This window comes from Desarmillaria tabescens, assembly GCF_030435595.1.
Source record: "Desarmillaria tabescens strain CCBAS 213 chromosome Unknown EV420scaffold_33, whole genome shotgun sequence".
NCBI lineage: Eukaryota > Fungi > Basidiomycota > Agaricomycetes > Agaricales > Physalacriaceae > Desarmillaria > Desarmillaria tabescens.
The window spans coordinates 320,856-338,951 of record NW_026848332.1 but is presented as its reverse complement, the minus strand read 5'-3'; the positions used below and the strand labels follow the sequence as shown (position 1 = coordinate 338,951).

General features: G+C 47.8%; 4 protein-coding genes across 4 annotated transcripts; 1 reads left to right on the top strand and 3 right to left on the bottom strand.

Moving 5' to 3' along the window:
- Window positions 1-792: 792 nt before the first annotated feature.
- EV420DRAFT_1646119 (uncharacterized protein) lies at window positions 793-5,447 on the top strand (the record flags this gene model as incomplete). The annotated part of the gene is made up of 24 exons (XM_060477865.1): window positions 793-1,101; window positions 1,159-1,325; window positions 1,385-1,464; window positions 1,516-1,580; window positions 1,619-1,659; window positions 1,715-1,752; window positions 1,814-1,897; window positions 1,957-1,968; window positions 2,016-2,190; window positions 2,248-2,484; window positions 2,543-2,892; window positions 2,942-3,058; window positions 3,112-3,525; window positions 3,576-3,677; window positions 3,731-3,850; window positions 3,903-4,043; window positions 4,101-4,223; window positions 4,278-4,391; window positions 4,441-4,457; window positions 4,509-4,557; window positions 4,621-4,890; window positions 4,946-5,092; window positions 5,146-5,310; window positions 5,362-5,447. 24 exons carry the CDS (start codon window positions 793-795, stop codon window positions 5,445-5,447), a joined length of 3,423 nt encoding a protein of 1,140 aa, XP_060327726.1.
- Window positions 5,448-7,146: 1,699 nt separating this feature from the next.
- Window positions 7,147-7,455, bottom strand: EV420DRAFT_1482498 (uncharacterized protein; the record flags this gene model as incomplete). The annotated part of the gene is made up of 1 exon (XM_060469905.1): window positions 7,147-7,455. The coding sequence occupies one exon, from the start codon at window positions 7,453-7,455 to the stop codon at window positions 7,147-7,149; it is 309 nt and encodes a 102-aa protein (XP_060327725.1).
- A 558-nt stretch (window positions 7,456-8,013) lies between these two features.
- On the bottom strand, window positions 8,014-8,636 carry EV420DRAFT_1560738 (uncharacterized protein). Its single transcript, XM_060473829.1, has 2 exons — window positions 8,164-8,636; window positions 8,014-8,111 (listed from the first exon to the last, which is right to left on the bottom strand). The coding sequence occupies exons 1-2, from the start codon at window positions 8,464-8,466 to the stop codon at window positions 8,049-8,051; spliced, it is 366 nt and encodes a 121-aa protein (XP_060327724.1). The 5' UTR covers window positions 8,467-8,636; the 3' UTR covers window positions 8,014-8,048.
- Window positions 8,637-13,474: 4,838 nt separating this feature from the next.
- On the bottom strand, window positions 13,475-16,526 carry EV420DRAFT_1560715 (uncharacterized protein; the record flags this gene model as incomplete). The annotated part of the gene is made up of 9 exons (XM_060473828.1): window positions 16,166-16,526; window positions 15,952-16,112; window positions 15,637-15,891; window positions 15,316-15,581; window positions 15,120-15,257; window positions 14,936-15,061; window positions 14,863-14,895; window positions 14,806-14,808; window positions 13,475-13,501 (listed from the first exon to the last, which is right to left on the bottom strand). Coding segments are annotated over exons 1-9 (1,016 nt in total), but the record flags the coding sequence as incomplete, so codon positions are not given.
- Between the last annotated feature and the right edge of the window lie 1,570 nt (window positions 16,527-18,096).

Sequence of the window (18,096 nt, the reverse complement as noted above, 5' to 3'; positions counted from 1 at the left end):
TTGGGTCCCCAGCAGCAGTGACAGCATTCGAGGAGGTCTGAACAGCCGCAAGCCTGGGGCTTTCTGTTCTCCAAGTCCAGGGACTAGTAGCGTCATACTACGGCTAGTCACCATGAGGAAGGATACCGATGGTGGTCCGTCATTTTCTTGCGTGCGAGCCATGCTGAAGTATGACCGCAGATTCATGATGCGGGAACCGACCGGAATATATACGATCAGCTATAGTAAGTCAAAACCGGTACATCGGTGGTGGATGCTTCCTACGGCCTTGCGAGTATGCAGGCTGACATATTGGTTCCACACCTCCTCGGGCGGGAATCAGTGCTGCAGCGCTGTTTGAATGCACTGAATCCACATTGCTAGATGTCTATAACACATCGGTCACACATTAGCGCCTCACATTAGAAAGCGTAACGTGGACCCCATAGATGGATACTCTCATCATCATCATCACGGGGAAGGTGTCCTCGTTTCCGTTTGACCAAATCATGCCAGTCTCTCTGACCCTCAGCGTCTAGCATCGGTCGCAAGACACGCGTTAACCGTGCTATCCATGTTGGTGCACCACTTGTTTTCCCGTGAGATTCCCACGAGAACTGCTGCTTCGCTTCCGATTGTGCGTCGCAAAATGAAAATAGATGTATCTCCCCACCGATGGTATTTCGGCTTCAGTTTCGAATGTTGAGCCCTTGATTCCTTTATGCCGAAGGGAAAGAGAACCCAGAGTACGCAGGAAGAGACCACGTTTCGTCGACTATTTATTGCTGCCTTGTGTTTCTTCCTGGAAAAACCATGGCGCCTCCCTCTGTAACGAGCTCGCTTCCCTCTGCAGAACATTCCCCTGAGTCTAATGCTACTGCAATAGAACCTCTGGACATGAACAACAATCAGCCCAATACCCGGATATGCAAATGTCGATGCGATCCCGACTGCAACTGTTCATGTCCATGCTCCGCCCACTGCACATGCAAAAAGCACAAGTGCAATAAGGAATGCCCCGAAGATTGCGAGTACAAATGCAAAAAGGACTGTGGTTCACGAAAGTCCTTCCGAAACTTGGTTGTTTGCATTGATGGGACCTCCAAGCAGTTTGGCCATCGTGTTCGTGATCTTGACAGTATACCTTACCGCCCTTGTGCTGACAAGGCATTTTTCTAGAACACCAATGTCATAGAGTTGTGCAACCGCATACTCAAGGATGGCGGGGACGTTCGCCAAGTTACGTTCTACTGCAGCGGCATAGGAACTCGTCTTCGGCGCGACAAGTCCCTGCTAGCTAACTGCATAAACTTCATTGACAACAAGATTGATCTGATGACCGCATGGTGATCCCTCCTCTTGTTTCTTCTGAAAACATACGCTGATTGCATATTGGGTGTATCAGGAATCTCAAGCGCATTGTCAGAGAGGCGTACCAATGGTTGGTCGACCACTATAAACCTGGGGATCGGATATATCTATTTGGTAGGTTATTTCTCGTTCAAGCGCTCGCCAGATTAATGTATTCCTCTTCAGGGTTTTCTCGTGGGGCGTACCAAGTCCGAGTTCTAGCAGGGATGATTAAAAAGATTGCTTCTACTGTATTTACCGCCTCTCTATCCTGATAGTCTTCACGCAGCTTGGTCTGGCTGTAGCGGGAAACAAGGATTCTATTTTTCTGTGAGATATCTTTTCGTGATGCTTGGTCGCCCTAATCCTTTATGCAAATGCATAGTGCCTATGAGTTGTATGTCAACAAATATAAAGGCCGAGGTAAAGAACACAGTCACTCTCCTTCCATTCTTCTGACATCTAAATGACGTGTCTCCATCAGTAATCAAGGACGAAGATGAAGCTGAAGCTCTCGCTGCAAATTTCAAGGACACGTTCTCGAGAAATATCAAGGTGCATTTTGTGGGTGTATGGTGCGTCTGTTCCGCTCTAGATCTCTGCGGGAACTTAGTGTTCTTATCATAGGGACACTGTTTCGTCCGTGGGACTCGTGCTAGAACCACCTTTACCACTGACTACTTAAGCCTTTCATATCTGTTATTTCCGTCATGCACTGGCTCTGGACGAACGCCGCGTCAAGTTTCTTCCTGAATTTTTGGCTGGCGGACGGACACCGCAACTTGACAATGAGTACTATGAAGGCGGGTATACCAATGTCGATGTCGATGAAGTTTGGTTTATGGGTACTCATGGTGACATGTACGTCGAAAAAAGGCATCATTTTCGATCTGTCGTACTAACACCTTTCGTTCACAGTGGTGGAAGCGCCAAACGACGTCATGCCTTTGATCTCTCCCGGATTCCTCTGTTATGGATGGAGCATGAAGCCAGTGAAACCGGCCTCCGCTTTTCACCGCGGGAAACCATAAGGGAATGGAAATGGGATCATCTTCAGGAAGACAAGCCAACCAAGTCCCTGAGCGCATTATGGTGGGTACTTGAGTGTTTGCCCATCAGGCGATTCAAGTACACCGAGGTAGAGATTACCACACGGTATTGTATAGCTTTCACGACAGTTTTGTATAGCAATATTAATTCTAGATTTTTTCAGTAAACCCAATCTTGGTAGAGGTCGCTCCATCGCTCCTCGACAGCGTATTCACGCTTCTGTGGTCTTCAAAAACAGTGAAACCTATACTCCCGCAGCTACGTTCATCGGTGACAAGGCGATGAATTGGGCATCTCTAGTTGGAATAGTGGATGGGGAAGACGAACTCAAAGATCTGTCTTGGGCTGATGAATGGGAGCATATGCTGGAGATGGATCTCTTTGACGATTTTCTTGTTCAAGATACGATACGCAAGCTTAAAGGTTTGAGAACTGGCACCGAGGCCCGAAGTATCTGGACTCTAGACCAACAATCGCTCCTTCTGCGACGTTTATCATTCATGGCTTTGTCCAGTAAGTTGATGACTTGTATACGCATCATTCATTCCTCACTAGATTCAAGAACGATGTGCAAAACAGATCTCTAGCGTAATCGGTGATCTTGTGGCTATGCTGTCTGACAAAGATGTCGGCATTCGAGCTGCAAGTGCCTCTTGTCTCTTCCAACTTGCGAAGCACTGTATGTTTTTCCCAGTTCATTATCCCAGTGGGGTAACATGCAACATAATATAGGGTACGATCAACAAATCCTCAACGCCAAAGCCGGGTCACCACTCCGACAAATGCTGCACTCTCAGGCTGAAGATCCAGACTCAGACCGAGTCGCTAGTCTCCAGTGTCTCTCCCACCTGATCTTGGATCCTGAGGAGGACAGAGCATGGTTCAATATACCTGTAAAGAGTACCAAGTACTACAAGGAGGCTCGGTGTATCGTGGAAGAAAAGCCGGAAGTCTGGTCACCTGTTCTCATGAAACTGATAACCGAGTCGCCAAAAACCAGCGACCAGATTTTGGGTTTATCTTGTCTAGCACGCTTGGCTAAAATATGTTTGTGGTTCTTCGTGATTGGTGCTTATACACATGCTTATATACTGGCCTTGGCAGAGGAAATACGAAAGACGTTCATTACAGAGATTGGTAACACCGGTGAGTTACCATCGGTGAAGTTTGTTGGTGGCTGAGCCATTACTTTGAAGGGGTGCAACGTTTAGCCATTAAGCTTGTGAATCTCTTGAGAGACATCCGAACCAAATATCATACTTCCATTGTACTTCAAAGGATGTCCAAAGAGCTTTGTAGTAGGTTTTGTCACTCCTCGTTGTTTTATTTCACTATATATCTTCTATTCTAGAGGAGATCATTTCAAGTGGCGTGAAGACGCTGCAGGAAGGCCTGATGTCGATGATTAAAGATGGACATCCTAAAGCAAAAGGAAGTAGTGCGCTGTGCCTCAGCAGCTATTTTGACGCGGGTAAGATCTTAATGAATATTCAACTCATTACTCCTTGACGATATGATATAAGAAGCTAAATTCCGCGAACAAGCAATGCTGGATTCAGAGTTCATCATCGTATTGATGACCAAACTCTTTGGCATCAATGAGCACTGTTTCCCGGCTCAGAAAGGAGCTGTCATAGCAGCGTTTTTGAAGATAGTCAATCATTGTATGTATTCTATCTTCCTAGCTAATATAAACCACACTGAAGATGCCTCTGCCACAGCCAACAGTGCTACGAAACTGGCCGAACCCAAGGTTATAAAAGCAATTGTTAAAACCTTATCCGTAGACAGGTGGCTTGAGAAAAGGGAAGCGTCAAACCTTTTGGTCGGAATACTATCTGGAGGTGCAGTTTTTCGTTATCTTTGCAAAACCTTTTCATGATAGGTTTGTCTACCAGAACATACCTCAGATGAAGTGAAGAAGTCCATTATTGAAGAGCTGGCGACAGTAGGCGTTGATGATGATGCTTTGTATCGGACTCAGGTCTATTTTCGAGAACTGTATGAATGCGGTGTGTCACCTCGCGTCTGCTCAAGGACTTTGGTGACGAAATCTTACAGATAAAGTACGCGAGTTCGTATGTACTCGTCGGGTCTTTAGCACGGTCGCTGATGCCTTACTGCATGAGCATTCCCGGGAGAACGCTCTTCAATTTCTCAAACGTATCATTGAAAACAGTATGTCATTCACGTTCCGCTGCATATATTACCCTTGCATCTAATGGAATATCTATACGATAGACGAGGCGCGGATGATTATGACTGACATCTCATTTCCTGATACCCTTGCTGCCCTCGGTCAGAACGCTTGCAGTAGCCGCGGTATAGTCTCGACCGTCTGTAGCACTTTCAAGGTGTTCGTTGCGCTTTGTCAGAATGTCAAGAAAGGCGAGAGAAGCATACGCTCTGCAGTCCGCCCCACTTTCGAGGTGTTCCTCAAAAGCATTTTTAGAAGCGACAGGGGCGCGCTATCCGCTGTCCGGAACGCTTTAGAGGGGTTTTCTCTGTACGGTACGTACCGTTGATTATCCGATGCAAATTCAAATTCAACTCACTTGCAGTATAGAGGACTTCCAGGCCTTGTTTCTTGAACAAGACATCTTTGAGATCATAGTCAAGGATATGACAATGAGTATCCTCGAGACCCATGAAGGTCATCACATCGATGCACAGATAGCTGGATTCAAGTGCTTACAGAATCTTGTCGACTACCGTGGGTTACTCCATATTATGTGTCGGTGCCCGCTCTTAATTGTATGTCACCAGCCGAAACCCGCCTTATGATACTCGAAGGTATACGTGACGAGAGGCTTCAACTCTTTGACTTGCTCCAGGCCTTTGAAGACGAACCGGAATCCAGCAAGTGGCTGCGTAGATGGTCGGAATACGGTGAAGTGCTAGAGAATACTTTGAAGCGGCTTATAATGCATGGTATTACCCTTGTTTTACCCTATTGGAGTTTCTACTGATGTTTGTGCTCAGACGATGCACAGAAATATGCGGAGGACCACTTCAAGAAGCATCGATGGGAAATTTTCAAGTCGGACGGAAGTGTTACGGAAAAGTGACGGCGGGTCCGACCAGAGCAGTCTTATTTTGTTTGATGTATGCGATTCATTGTCAGGTACAAAGAGAAGTCGTATCTACGTCTGCCTACCCTATCTGTCTATGCACACAATTAATCTCACTTCTACGTCCCAGACTGAGCCACGCACCAGAGCTACGTAACGAATATTTTACAGGGTTTCTACAAAATAGTAAAGGGGCTTATCAAATACAGCGATTCGAAGCAGAGACAGTAGCAGGTTTGGCCCAATTATGGGGTCGTAGGCATGAGCACTGAATATTGAATAGGGTGGATTACACTGCGACGCCAAGTTCGAACGGCAAATGTCGATCATTGGACTGGGTTTCACTCTCGCGGGTTGAACGTAGTGTTGTAGACCTTCACGTAATACGGAAAATGGGCAATCCTTCTTCCTTCCTCGCTCAGGCAAGTCGCCTCGTTTGTTGGAATTGGCAGGAGGAGAGGTGGGAGCACACGGCAAATGCCGAGCGAGGCTTTACTTCCAACCACGACTACTGCTTTCCTTTCTCTTCACCCTTCCATTTTGTCAAGGACATACACGTGGAAATAATACGCCGACAGGAGAGTTTGAAGAGCGTAGGTTTGATCAATTCATTAATGAAGAGGAAGCAGGACCTGACCTGGAGCCAACGATCGGTATAGACTGAAGATAGATGAGTCTTTGAGAATGCGTAGGAGGTTCACTGTGTATGGGTTCGGCGAGTCGAATGTGGGTGTCGTATCATGGATGACTGCAGAGTGATTATGCAAGTGACAAGGAGGTTACGGCGGTGAGGCCTGATAAAGCATATAGGCGATGGTATGTTGTTTCCATTATGATTGTTGCCTACATTCTGATTACTTGCCAGGGGGTGGGATAACGACTTGATTCATCTTTCTCGCTGCAAATGTGGGAAATTAACCAGGCGACCTCTGCAGCAGGTAACGAGCTTTTCAGCATCCCAAAGTGTTATTAAACTCGAATCGTGTAGTAACTTTGCCCTCAGCTCCGCTGTGACTATCTTTCAGTTGGGATCATGCTCGTCCAAGGAAAATGTAATACCAAAACTCGATTGATGCGCGGATGGAATGAGGGCTCGAAGGCCAGGCCAGGCTGATGTGGAGTGACTCTATCCGCAGCGAGGAAAGGCAAGGGTGCATTGGAATATAGAAACGGCTTCAACGGATTCACCATGGGTGGTACACTGAAGACACCCCCAAATCGCGCGACCATCGGCTCCACGCCGGTGCCCCATCTTCGGACGCCAACGCCCAATTCACATCCTTTTAGCACGCCTATCGGATCCGGACCTCGAACCCCATACCAGACGCTTTCGCGGAACAGTACTGCTCGTCGTACAACTGTCCCAAGACGGCCCGTTTCTGGTCGCGAGGCCATGAAGCAGCTCATTGACTGTGTTCGCATGAGAAGGTGTAGGAGAGCGGTCGGAAACCACACATCTTGACTTCGATAGGCAGACGCAGTTGATCAGCATCGTTGAAAGAACTCCGTTTCCTTCCTTTGGAGGATCAACGGAAGATACCTGAAAGAGGACACGGACATGTCGTTTAGTCCGAGCCCCAGTCTGGGCGCCGTTATGTCGCCTAATGCTGCAGTAGCTTCTAATTAGCGGTCAAGCGATTTTTCGCAGCGGTCAGGTATGGATTTTTCTTCGGATCCATGCTTGATATTTATCTCATTAAGTGCAGCACGCTTTGCCGAAGAATGGATGGGCGTTTTCGTCAATATAATGCAACACGGAATCATCCGCCATGTCGCGATCGCTCGAGGGAAGCAAAACCTGCTGCACAGCGCAAGAAGTGCACCACGCAAACGCTGTATCCGTCTTCACCGTTCTTACGAGGCAGAAAGCCTCTAATCGAGCCTGTCTCCATCCTACCTCCCAGATAGCCTCTCCTCCATACTCGTTCCGATCCCTTCCACTGATACGACGCCATGCAGAGCAGTGTTCCTGATAGTTGCCCCGGTTCCAACGCCGGTAGTACATCTCGGAGGCGCGGGGTGCTTTTTAGGGCCGCTCTAACCTGAAACGAGGTCTCCACCGAGCTCCAGAGATATCCTGTAGCCGTCCACCTACAAATTTTCGCTTCTTTCCGGCTTAGCTTTGGCCTACTCGCAGAGTCGTCGTTCATGCACTTGGAACAGGCAACATACAATCAGATGTCTACTGGGAACCCGAACCACAGCTCAGGGTATCTTACTATTAACGGAGCAACATCACTGGTCACCTGGATTCGAAACCTGGTAGTCTGGGTGTTGTGTCTCCTTCAGCTCCTCCGATAGACCACGTTTGATCCTCAAATTCATTCAGATAGATACAAGTTTCGCGAGTATACAGCAGAGTAGACTTGTGGCGCTATAAATTATGAGGCAGAAACCCCTTCTCGCTTGCTGCTTTTGTCGTTTTCTTTTTCCACCACTGCCATCGCGTTAATCCAGCTCGGACTGGTAGATGTGATCGCAGCCCCAGTGTACTTTTTGACTGTGTAGGAGTGCAACCTGAGGACTGGTCAATGTGAGTTTTCTGAGACGAGTGTGAAACACCTGTAAGTCCTCGTAGTACGTCCACATCTTTTGAGTTCAGCGCCTCCGCGTTGTGTTGGTCGCATTGATTTGCAATCCATGCATTGCCTGTTTCCGAACCTGAGGGAATTAATTAGGATTCAAGTGGAGGTGGTGGTGGTGGTGGTGTTACCGGCGCCAGGTCCCAATAAGGATTCAGGAACGGCCGGGTCCACAGCCCTGACATGGCGAACCATGCGCTGTGGCTGCGAAGGCTCATACCGTTGTAATCACACTGTTGAGTGCGTCTCGCAGAGTAGAGACTCTTCGCAGGGTACACGATTGAATGAAAAGTGATGGGGATGAGACAGAACGTAGATAACAATGCGCGATCGAGCACGGCGAACCAGACGCGAACCTTGAAAATCCGGTGCAGTGTATGACTCCTTTGAGAGGCACTGCCATCGAAAAGGAGGAGTATTATGAAATGGCTCATGAGGCATGTGCGTCAGTAATGACGATGAAAGAACATGTGAACAAATGAGAAATACGTAACGAGAGAGTGAGACATGGTGCACGGACCATGGGGTGTATGGAAAGTTACAGGTTAGCAGCGATGAGAAGAGATCAAGCACAATGGGAGCGTACGACTCATCCACCAAGAAAGAAAGAACCACAGACTGCAGCGATGCTCGGGCCTTAGCCCATGAAAGCGATGAAAAGGGAACCAAGAACAACGAAACAGGCAAGCTCCTTCGAAAAAGAGAGTGCCTGTGTCAACGAAACACCGAGTACCACCAGACTGGTGAGATCCTTCGCAAAGGAGACCACCAGCGGACATAACAACTAGGAAGCGCAGGCATCAGGCGAACATGACAGACGAAGCACACCATTTCACCGAACAGTGCGCCTGTACAGCAGAGCTCAAGCCTTAGCCTATGGAAACCAACGAACGCAGGTGTCGAACAACCACACACAACCAAGCCTACCATTTACATAACAAACAGCATGCTTGTAGCGGTGCTCGAGCCTATGACAGCGACACAACGCAAGTGTTGGGCAATGGTGAGGAAACAAGCACACGTTATAACTAGAAAAAGTGTGCCTGTACCAGCGCCCAAGCCTATGAAAACCATGAAACGCAGGTATCAGGAAACCGTAAATGATCAAGCCCATCGTTTGAATGACAAACAGTGTGCCTGTAGCGATGCCCAACCTATGACAACAACACAACGCAAGCATCTGGCAACTGCGAGGAGCGAAGGACACCATTTCGACAGGAAACAGTGAGCCTATAGCAGCGCCAAAGCCTATGAAACCAGAAACATAGTGGTAGTGGTGATGGCAAATTCGAGCAGAGTGTACGTTGATGGAGGACAACTTACTTTTCGTAATAAAAACTAAGTTGGTATTGGAGACGATATCATTCGAAAGTTTCGCTGCATTGAGTGGGTTTTGAACCTACCGAAGCTGTCAATGCAACCGAAAGACCTACCAAAGATGCAAAGACGTACATTATTGACTATACTAGTGATCATGAGTGAGCGCAACAGTGGTACCATAGCACTAGGGAAGTTGGGGTAAGCTCATGTGCGCCCTTACGACGTACTGGCTTACAGTATTCAGTATATGATCATTTACTAACAATGATGGATAGACATCGGGGAACTGCTGAACCGACGTGTCAGCCTCATGCGTAGATCTGTTGTCGTAGGGTATCTCCTCCTGCGATCAGAATCCAGGGTTAGTACGGAATGTGAAAAGAAAAGAATAGGCCTACCCATTTGGTTCTTGGTAAGAGTGCTGGTATCCTCACGATGGTCGGCGTGATACCCAACCCACATAATGCTGGTCGATCATGCACAGAGATTGAGTATCCGCGCAAGAAAATAGTCTGATTTACAGTCGCTCTCGGTATCACGTCGCCCTGGTGACTTCTTTGATGGACACCAGAAGCTGTGTGCATCTCCCGTCTTGCACTACCAAGTATAAACTTCGACGTGTTGCTGGACTGATAACATTGGATGGTCCAAGAGCGGCACTTGTCGCATCCAGTGACAAGGTAAAGTGTGCCGTTGCGGATCCCCCTGCCTTCGCCATTGAGGTATTCGTACCAGCTGTGAGCATTGGCAGCTGCATATTCCCCGAGAAGACCTGGATTTTCGGAATCGTAGCCGGTTCGGCACCATCGGGAAGGACAAGGAGAGCGCCGCGTGTGATTGAACGCGTAGATTTGAAACTAAAAACCCATTCAGAAAGGACTCGCAGATGTAAAGCTGAAGAGAAGAATACGTACAATGCCCCGGCCGATCAGTCGATCGGGATGTATCCTGCTTCCGCCCTCAATAGCTCCATCGTACGACCTCCATCCGCTAGTTATGCTCGCCTATCCACTCCACTACATCCAAACACCCAATTCACGCCCGCAAATGCAATTCTTCGCCATTTCTATGCTAGAGAGAATCATGCCTAGCTAGTGATGGCTTCTTCCATGAGTGAGCCTTTCGTGGAGGTTGAGATGCGACAGTGTCACTGTGGACCTGTCGGTGGCACTTGCAGTCGAGAGAAGACTGATGCTGCTTGGGCCAAGGGGCGTTTTGTGTAAGAGTGGAATAGCACGACCTCGACACAGAGACGAGGAAGGTATGTACTTCTGATGGCTATGTTGACTGGGGCACGATTGGAAGCCATCTCAATGTATACCATCAGACTGGTGTTGAACGGTCGATCGGTTTAGAATAGTACTTGTATATTCACAAATGTGAATCAGTACCAGTACAATTGCAATCTCTACCAGAGTCATCAAAGTTCCCATCGGCATTTAGGTCCCTGACGAGAGGCGTCTCGGTCTGGCGGGTGTATTCTGTCGATTTGGCGTATGCTATCCTAAGAGACACGGCCATAAAGAAGAAACGAAAAAAGAAGGACATATCCTTACCTTGTGCGACAAAAGCGAGATATTGTCCAAGCGTTCACAGGCGCTCGTGTAATCCCACGTCTTCCAGTTGAGCATTATACCTCTTCAACCCCAAGGTCTTTGAATCCAAGGTGAACGTCTTTTCAAGTAGGCGCGACGTGTTGAAGTGAGATTTGCCATTACCAAGCGAATACAATGATCAAAACGTCAAGTAGAAATGCTGTAGACTCTTGACTAGGCAACACGTCTTCGTGGGATTGCAAAGGCAAGTCGTAGGGTGTACGTGAACATCAGGGTTAAGGATAAGGACCCTAAGGAATGTCGATGAATGTGGCGCGCTGAGATAGTAGGAGCTGGTTGAACGTTGAAGAGGGAATGGAATCAGATTCGGTAACTTTCCCATGCTACGCTTCTTATTCCTCTCCTCACAGGTCAGCTTGATTACTCGCATACTGTCGTACCGTTTTCAAGCTTCTACCATTGCTTGCGAGCTCTCCATCATGGCGTGGATATATTTACGACTTGGACGGTACTATCTCAACTAGCTTGGTGACTGGTTTTCTCGAGTGCGTACATTCGTGCATGCATGTGGCTAGGCATTCATAACTCGCAGACCTAGCTGATGGATTCGAACGGGGATTTCTGCCCTGTGAAGTTATTGCGGGTCAAGCCAGTACGTGTTCGTGTTTGGGCCATCCTGCTTCTTTAACATTCCTCGTCGTCGATGCCGAGACTGAGTAAAGGAAGCAGGTGGCCGCTGTACTCTCGACTATGGATACTAACGCTTTTGTCTAGTGCGTCAGTCTTTCTTCCCTTTCTCAGTGTCGTATTCATTTCTGTTCAGATACATGTGCTGTGTCATTTCGTATTAATACTACCTCAGGACGTGGACGCCTCGAATCGACACGGGAAATTTTACTGGCCACCAGATCCTACGACAACAGATGCCATCTCTCCGAACACAACCCGTGGATATCGAATGGCCAACGAAAGGCGAGATATCACCTCCATCAAGCAAAATTCCTGCGCTATTGCTTGACTCTTGCTCCGTCCACCCCGCAGCCTTCCTGAACTTTTGAAACATGTCTACGTCGACCGTGTCCAGGAACACGTTAGCAACACTACAATGTTCCATTATCGGTGTATATATCATCAATCTCCAACGTTCTCTCCTTTCCCCTTGCCCCGACCCACCAAAATATCACCTTGGGAAAGGAATGGCATGACAGTGCTACCTAGAGCAACACTAAATGGCGCACATCTAACAGCGGACATCGATCAACTTTGATACCGTACTCGAAACAACGAGGATCAAGAACGTGCCATAATCCATCGGCAATACACAATCTTCAACCTTCAATTCCTCCGGCGAGTCTCTCCACAGATCCGTCAATGCCCTGACCAGCTCCGCCTGTACTTCAGCTAGTTAAACGACATCACACACGAACTCGTTATCCACAACTTCGCCACCCTCGTGCTTCCCTCCATATTCACCTTCGACTTTTTAATGTCGTTTGCCTAGGGAGCACTGCTGGACTCGGCGGCGCCATGATCTTACCCAATGTCGGTCTCTTCAGTTCTCCCCGAGACGTCGCCAAAGTGTTCTAAACCTAGGAGGGTACTAAAGTCCATGCAATCAGTGTCGGCCGGCACTCTGCGTAAGATATTCCTTCAACAAGGAGCACATGTGTCTATCGAGGCTAGGTTCGGCCGCGAGGCAAGGAGGGTCATGCGTCGTGAATCAACGTAACCGTGATACCCTCAGCACCGGGTCAAAGGGACTCTTGACTACGCGTTCCAACTTCAGAAAAGGGTGGCAGGTCGTATGGGCAGGTAAAAATCGCATGAAGGTTGAAGACAAGAAGTGTGGCGTGAGAATACATGTCCTTCCGCGCATCGACTTCTCATTTTTATCCCCTTGCACGAGGTGAGAGTCTATCTTTTACTTTATCTCTTCCTCACGACAATACCTGCTAGAATACAGTAACCAGGAAATACGTAATCTACGGCTTCGATGGCGCATGAGACGTCCACGTTGAACCTACAAAATACTCGCGTCATATTCTCTAGCGAGCCAGTCCTCGAGCTCATCGACATCTCCGTACACCAAGGAAATAACCACAGAGGGAACCCTCGAGATTAGCCCCATGGCTTCAGCGTAAGAAGATGCAGCTACATTAGTGCATGCACAACTAAATATTAAGCCCTACTACAACGTAGTGACCATCGGTGAGTCTGATCCATCTTCGCCTCCGTCTTTCTTTCCTCACGGACAAGCCATACCTGGAAACGACGTCTCTTCTGGTTCCACTCCGAACGATGTTCACTACCAAATGCTCGAAAACGTCTCTCGTCAATGAAACAATGTTGAACTAGGCGCGATTCCGTGGTAGGTGGAGATGGAGAAGGATAGAACAGCTGCAGAGCGACAAGTTGGGGACGGAGCAAAGTGCAAGCGTAGCCGGCGAGCAAGTGGGTTGCGAGCTGTCGAGGATGACTTCGTAGGAGGAAAGCAATCCCATGTATGGTCTGCTCTGGTTTCTCTTGCCTCGAATGCTCATCAAAGTACTTCGTAGTGGCCAACACAGTCTAGGGCACAGCGCATCAGTGCACAAGGGAATCACAATTGACACGTTCTCTCCGTGGAAGAAACCAGCATGATTTTGTCGTAGATGAGAGGACGGAGATCAACATCAAGGGATGTTGGGAAGCGTTAGCGTAATCGAGCGAGTATTCTCCTCAAGGGGCAGGATCGCAATACCGTGAAGCCGTCGAAATATCACGGGAGAAAAGCAGGCTTGCTCATCATCTTCGTAGTGGTGAACGCGGTCTGGGTCACAGAGCGTTGTGCATGAGGGAATCACAACGGGCACAGGAAAGGGTGTAGACATCGTATTCGGAGCTTTGTGAGGATGGGCAAAGGCTATGAAACGACGTGTTTCTCTCACGAGTAGATGTATTATCGATGGCTGTAAAAGAGGGTTTGCTATAGAATAAAGACGCCTCCGTCCTTGGTTCAAGAAGACACAGGAAATGCCTATCAGAATGAAGTGTCAGGTATAGCCAAGACGTCAAATGAATAACGATACGTACGGCGGATACCTGTCTAGCAAAATAAGATGACCTCTCCTTCGCCAATAGCCCGATTGACGGGATTGATTCCTTCGAAATGTCGGTGAGGTAGAGCAATACACTTATACAACCAGCCTTTCAGTTCCTCCGTCCGTCTGATCTGGCTGAGATTTATGCTGTATCAATTCGGTTGATGATGGTGCGGGAGGGACAGAGGAGTGTCACATACCCGTCGCTAGCCGGACCTCTGATCATCGAACACGTCTATCTACTTCAATAAGAGGACTGGGACACTCAAAGGGGGGCGATTCCGGGTTCATAGATATTGTGTTATGTGGGCGGAGGGTAACTGAGTTTCACCAACGTGCTTTCATTTCGCCTTGTATCATCTATTAGCAGGTTACTGTTCATCCATCAAGCATGCGAAGCTGGATTCAGTCAAATTTTCACTACGAGCATCCAAGCATGACTTTTCCTACAAGGTGATCATCATACTGGTACAGTGAAGAAGCAGATAAAGAAGGTGGTAAGGTAATACGCTGATGGACGTTCAGATGGCACACTTTGAAGTTTACTCTTCGATACCGTCTATCTCTAACCGGCGCTTAGTCTTCCTTCCTTTTTTCAAAGCAGTAGCTATGAACATTATATAGGGTTATCCGCCGCACCCATACTATTGATGTCATTGAGCAGGCTCGGCGGTACGATACAGCTTATGGTAGTACCACCCTTGTGATGCCCCCCCCTCCCCCCCGCTTCATTGCATATATCATGTGATTCAACTCTCAGTAGAGACTGCCCTGGAGAATATAGATTCAATACCGATTTTACAGCTTCTGCCGCACAGTCGGTTACTATTATAAATCTAACAATGACCGTAGATGTTGTAACTGATTACAGGTATCGTAGAGGCTCCATAAAAAGTTGGCCTCCCGGGTGTCTATATCGTGACCTTCTTTCATGTGCCTGACAAAGTCACGGCGGTCATCATTGACATTTAGCGAGTGTCTGACCCAATCCTCGGGGTGGTTGTGAATGGTGATGTATTGTAGGACCAGACTAGGTATTGGCATCATGTCCGAGTCCTTTGGATCATTTCTCCCTGCCAAGAAGTAAGCAATTTTTTCGCAGCTGCCAGAAGCAATGTTGTCTTTGCATACCTGACGTTGAACTTTGACCTGCCTTTGGGAAAGCCCTTAGTATGCTAACAGGGGGCCTCGAAGGTGTTGAAGGTGGCGAAACAGGTGTCAGCAAATGAGTCCTTGGAGGAGTTGCAGGAGGCGATAGAGTCTTGCCTACTATGATCAATGTCAGTGATTAAGCTGGTTTCCACGTAATTCAGAGACCAGTACTCACAGTAGTCTTCGTTTGTCTCCTCTTGGTTGCTCTTCGACTTGCTAGGAGTCGACGGCGGACTTTGGGGTGTGCCCGACGGTGCAGCAACTAATGGACCGCGTGGCGGCCTCGGGGAGGGTGCCGTAGTTGACCGATATACCAGGGTCCCATTGGTGACAATGTCTGCTCTGGTTAAGTGACAGACAAATGCATCGTGAAATGAGAAGAACTTGTATGCAGTACGATAACCTGAGCTATTTTGGTTTAATGTCTTAATGACATGGCGCCTACAAGGTCACCAATCATTATAAAGATCTTGATAAGGAAGAACCAGGTACTCACTCATCGTAATACAGAGCGCAGCGATTCCCATGAATGACAGACCACACAGAAGCACCAGGCTGATCGAACATGGCGCACACGTCTCTCCATGAATCGTACTGCGATAAGCGTTCCAGAAAATCGCTGATCGATTCCTGGTGCCAGAGAGAAACAAAAGGATTGAGGATTTCGTTTATCTCTTCAGCATCCTCTCTGCTTCTACACGCAATGATTACAGGCCAAGTGATGCCTGAACGACCACAACGGATCCACGGACTAGTGAAGTTTGGTCAGAATTTCGCACCACTAAAGAGTGACAAGATGTGTAGAACATACATCTCTGCATATACTCCGGGTTCTGGACCCTCGCTGCCAGGAGGCCCAACAACAGCGGCACCCCAGGGTGGGTCGATATGATTCGCAATAGGTGAAGAAAACATAGCACTGTCGCCGGCAAGATGGAGGAGTTTGGTGCGGATGAAAGTACAGAGCCTTTCCTATAAATATATCTGAGAATTCTGAGCCACTCTCAGTCCGAAGAATATCGAACCTGAACAAGAGCAGATGGCTGCATGTCATACCCATTGTTTGGCTCCGTACTATTCCTCAACAGTCCTGACCCCGATTCATGTCAGTCTGGCAAAGGAATTCTGATGGGAATGGGTTGCGAAGCTGAAAAAGGTTCCTTAGTGGACATGTCCCTGTCTGTTGGAAACCAGATTTTGGTGAAGGGGATTCAGTTTCTGATAGGGATCTGCACCGTAACCGTATGAAGCAGTGGGCCATCGCAGGGCGTGGCAGATCCGAGTCCTGAAGATGGGGGGGGTGGCATAAGGTGCATTGAATGGTACAACAGAATAGCGATACTGAACTTGCACTGATCAACCGCGACAAGGTGAAGACGGAGTATAAATTAAAAGAAAAGAAGCAGGGTGGAGTCCCCTGCTCTTCTGACAGGCTCACAGTTACCGGATGTCACAGCAGTACGTTTGAAAATTCAAGTTGGTTGAATAATGGTCTAGTGATACACGAGACAAGGCTACTGATCTTGAGAACAGCACCTCAAGCCTGGGCAACGCGGTGACGTCCAAGGATATGACAACGAATACTTCACGACAGTAAGGGTGGGAAGTTGAATGGCCTTGGCAATGATGAACTGAACCGCAATGTGCAATGGAGAAGGCTAGAGACATATCTGTGATTCACATCAGTCAGTAGACTGGACTGAGTGAGATGCCACGTACTCCCAAAAAGGTCCAGCCAACATACTCCATTCACTGCTACATCAGCTGTCATCTGCTAATGCTTCCGACGTCCGTAGGGCATCCCTTGTTAAACACCAGGCAGGATACTGATTGAATTGATGGCACCAGTCCCGGCAACGATCCGTGCGAGCGAGAATGTAAGTCATCTCAGATTGTATTTGTGGCTGTTGAGACAAGGCCGAGGTCGAGGAACAAAAAATGGCTGTGAAGCGTACAGAGGCGGCGAGTGCCACCCTAGTGATCAGAGATACAGCAACTAAAGCAAATGTTAATTTCCTCACGAATACACAAATCTCAAGTACTTATCGAAAAGTTGGCAATGTGAATTATGTTCAGCGTCGAGCGGAAAAGCGAAAGAAAGCAAAGAACATTTGGTCACCACGAGGTTAACAAGCAATAAACTGGCATTGACGTCATGGCGAATTATCGGACTATCACCAGCATGCACCGCCACTGAGGTCCTCAGGTTAGCATAGACCGAATCCTGTATACACAGGACTCGGAACCGCATAGGAATTCTTGATCCAGGAAAAAATACAGATACTAACCTTATTTATCTATCTAGCGCGATTTTGGTCTGAAAAAAGCCTGGAGCCATGCGGCATTGCCAAGAACTTTACGGTTGACGGGTACGGTTATGACTCGGACCCGTACCGTCGACGGTTTCAGCCCATACGGTGACTGTTGACAGTACAGGTCAGCCCATACATTTGATGGTCGTATCCATATACAACTGCTTAAGGAAATTCTTTCAGTGCCACTCCACTTTTCCCTTCGGGCAGAACTTCAGGTGAGGCAGGAGTGAAAGACTAAGATATAGCTGATTTCTGGTTGATTTGTTCGCTAGAAATAAATAAAAAAGGTACCGCCGGTTACTCAGTAGTTGCTTTGAAGTTGATCGAGATCTAAAATCCTAGATCTCGGAGATTGACGCATCTCTAGTAGCTAGTTTGTTCAACATGTTCGCGCTATGATACAGCATTCTGAATGCAAAAACATCTACGTGCATCATTTTACTGTTATGGACGCACCATCTTGAACTGAATGATGGACCAGAATGTGCAAATTTATTTAGCCACACGACAAAAGGTAGCTGACGTTGGATCATTGAATCTTTGCAGGTTCAACTTCAGGGCATCTTAATAGAAATTCTATACAATAGTCTGATTATAATCACCAGATAGAACGATTGCCAGAGGCTAGCCTGCAGCACTAG

What these genes read in the sequence shown, in the direction of transcription:
- EV420DRAFT_1560738 (XM_060473829.1), bottom strand. Translation starts at nt 8,466, where the DNA reads ATGAGCCATTTCATAATACTCCTCCTTTTCGATGGCAGTGCCTCTCAA. An exon ending in CTTATTGGGACCTGGCGCCG is followed by an intron (nt 8,112 to 8,163) that starts GTAACACCACCA and finishes TAATTCCCTCAG; the next exon opens with GTTCGGAAACAGGCAATGCA.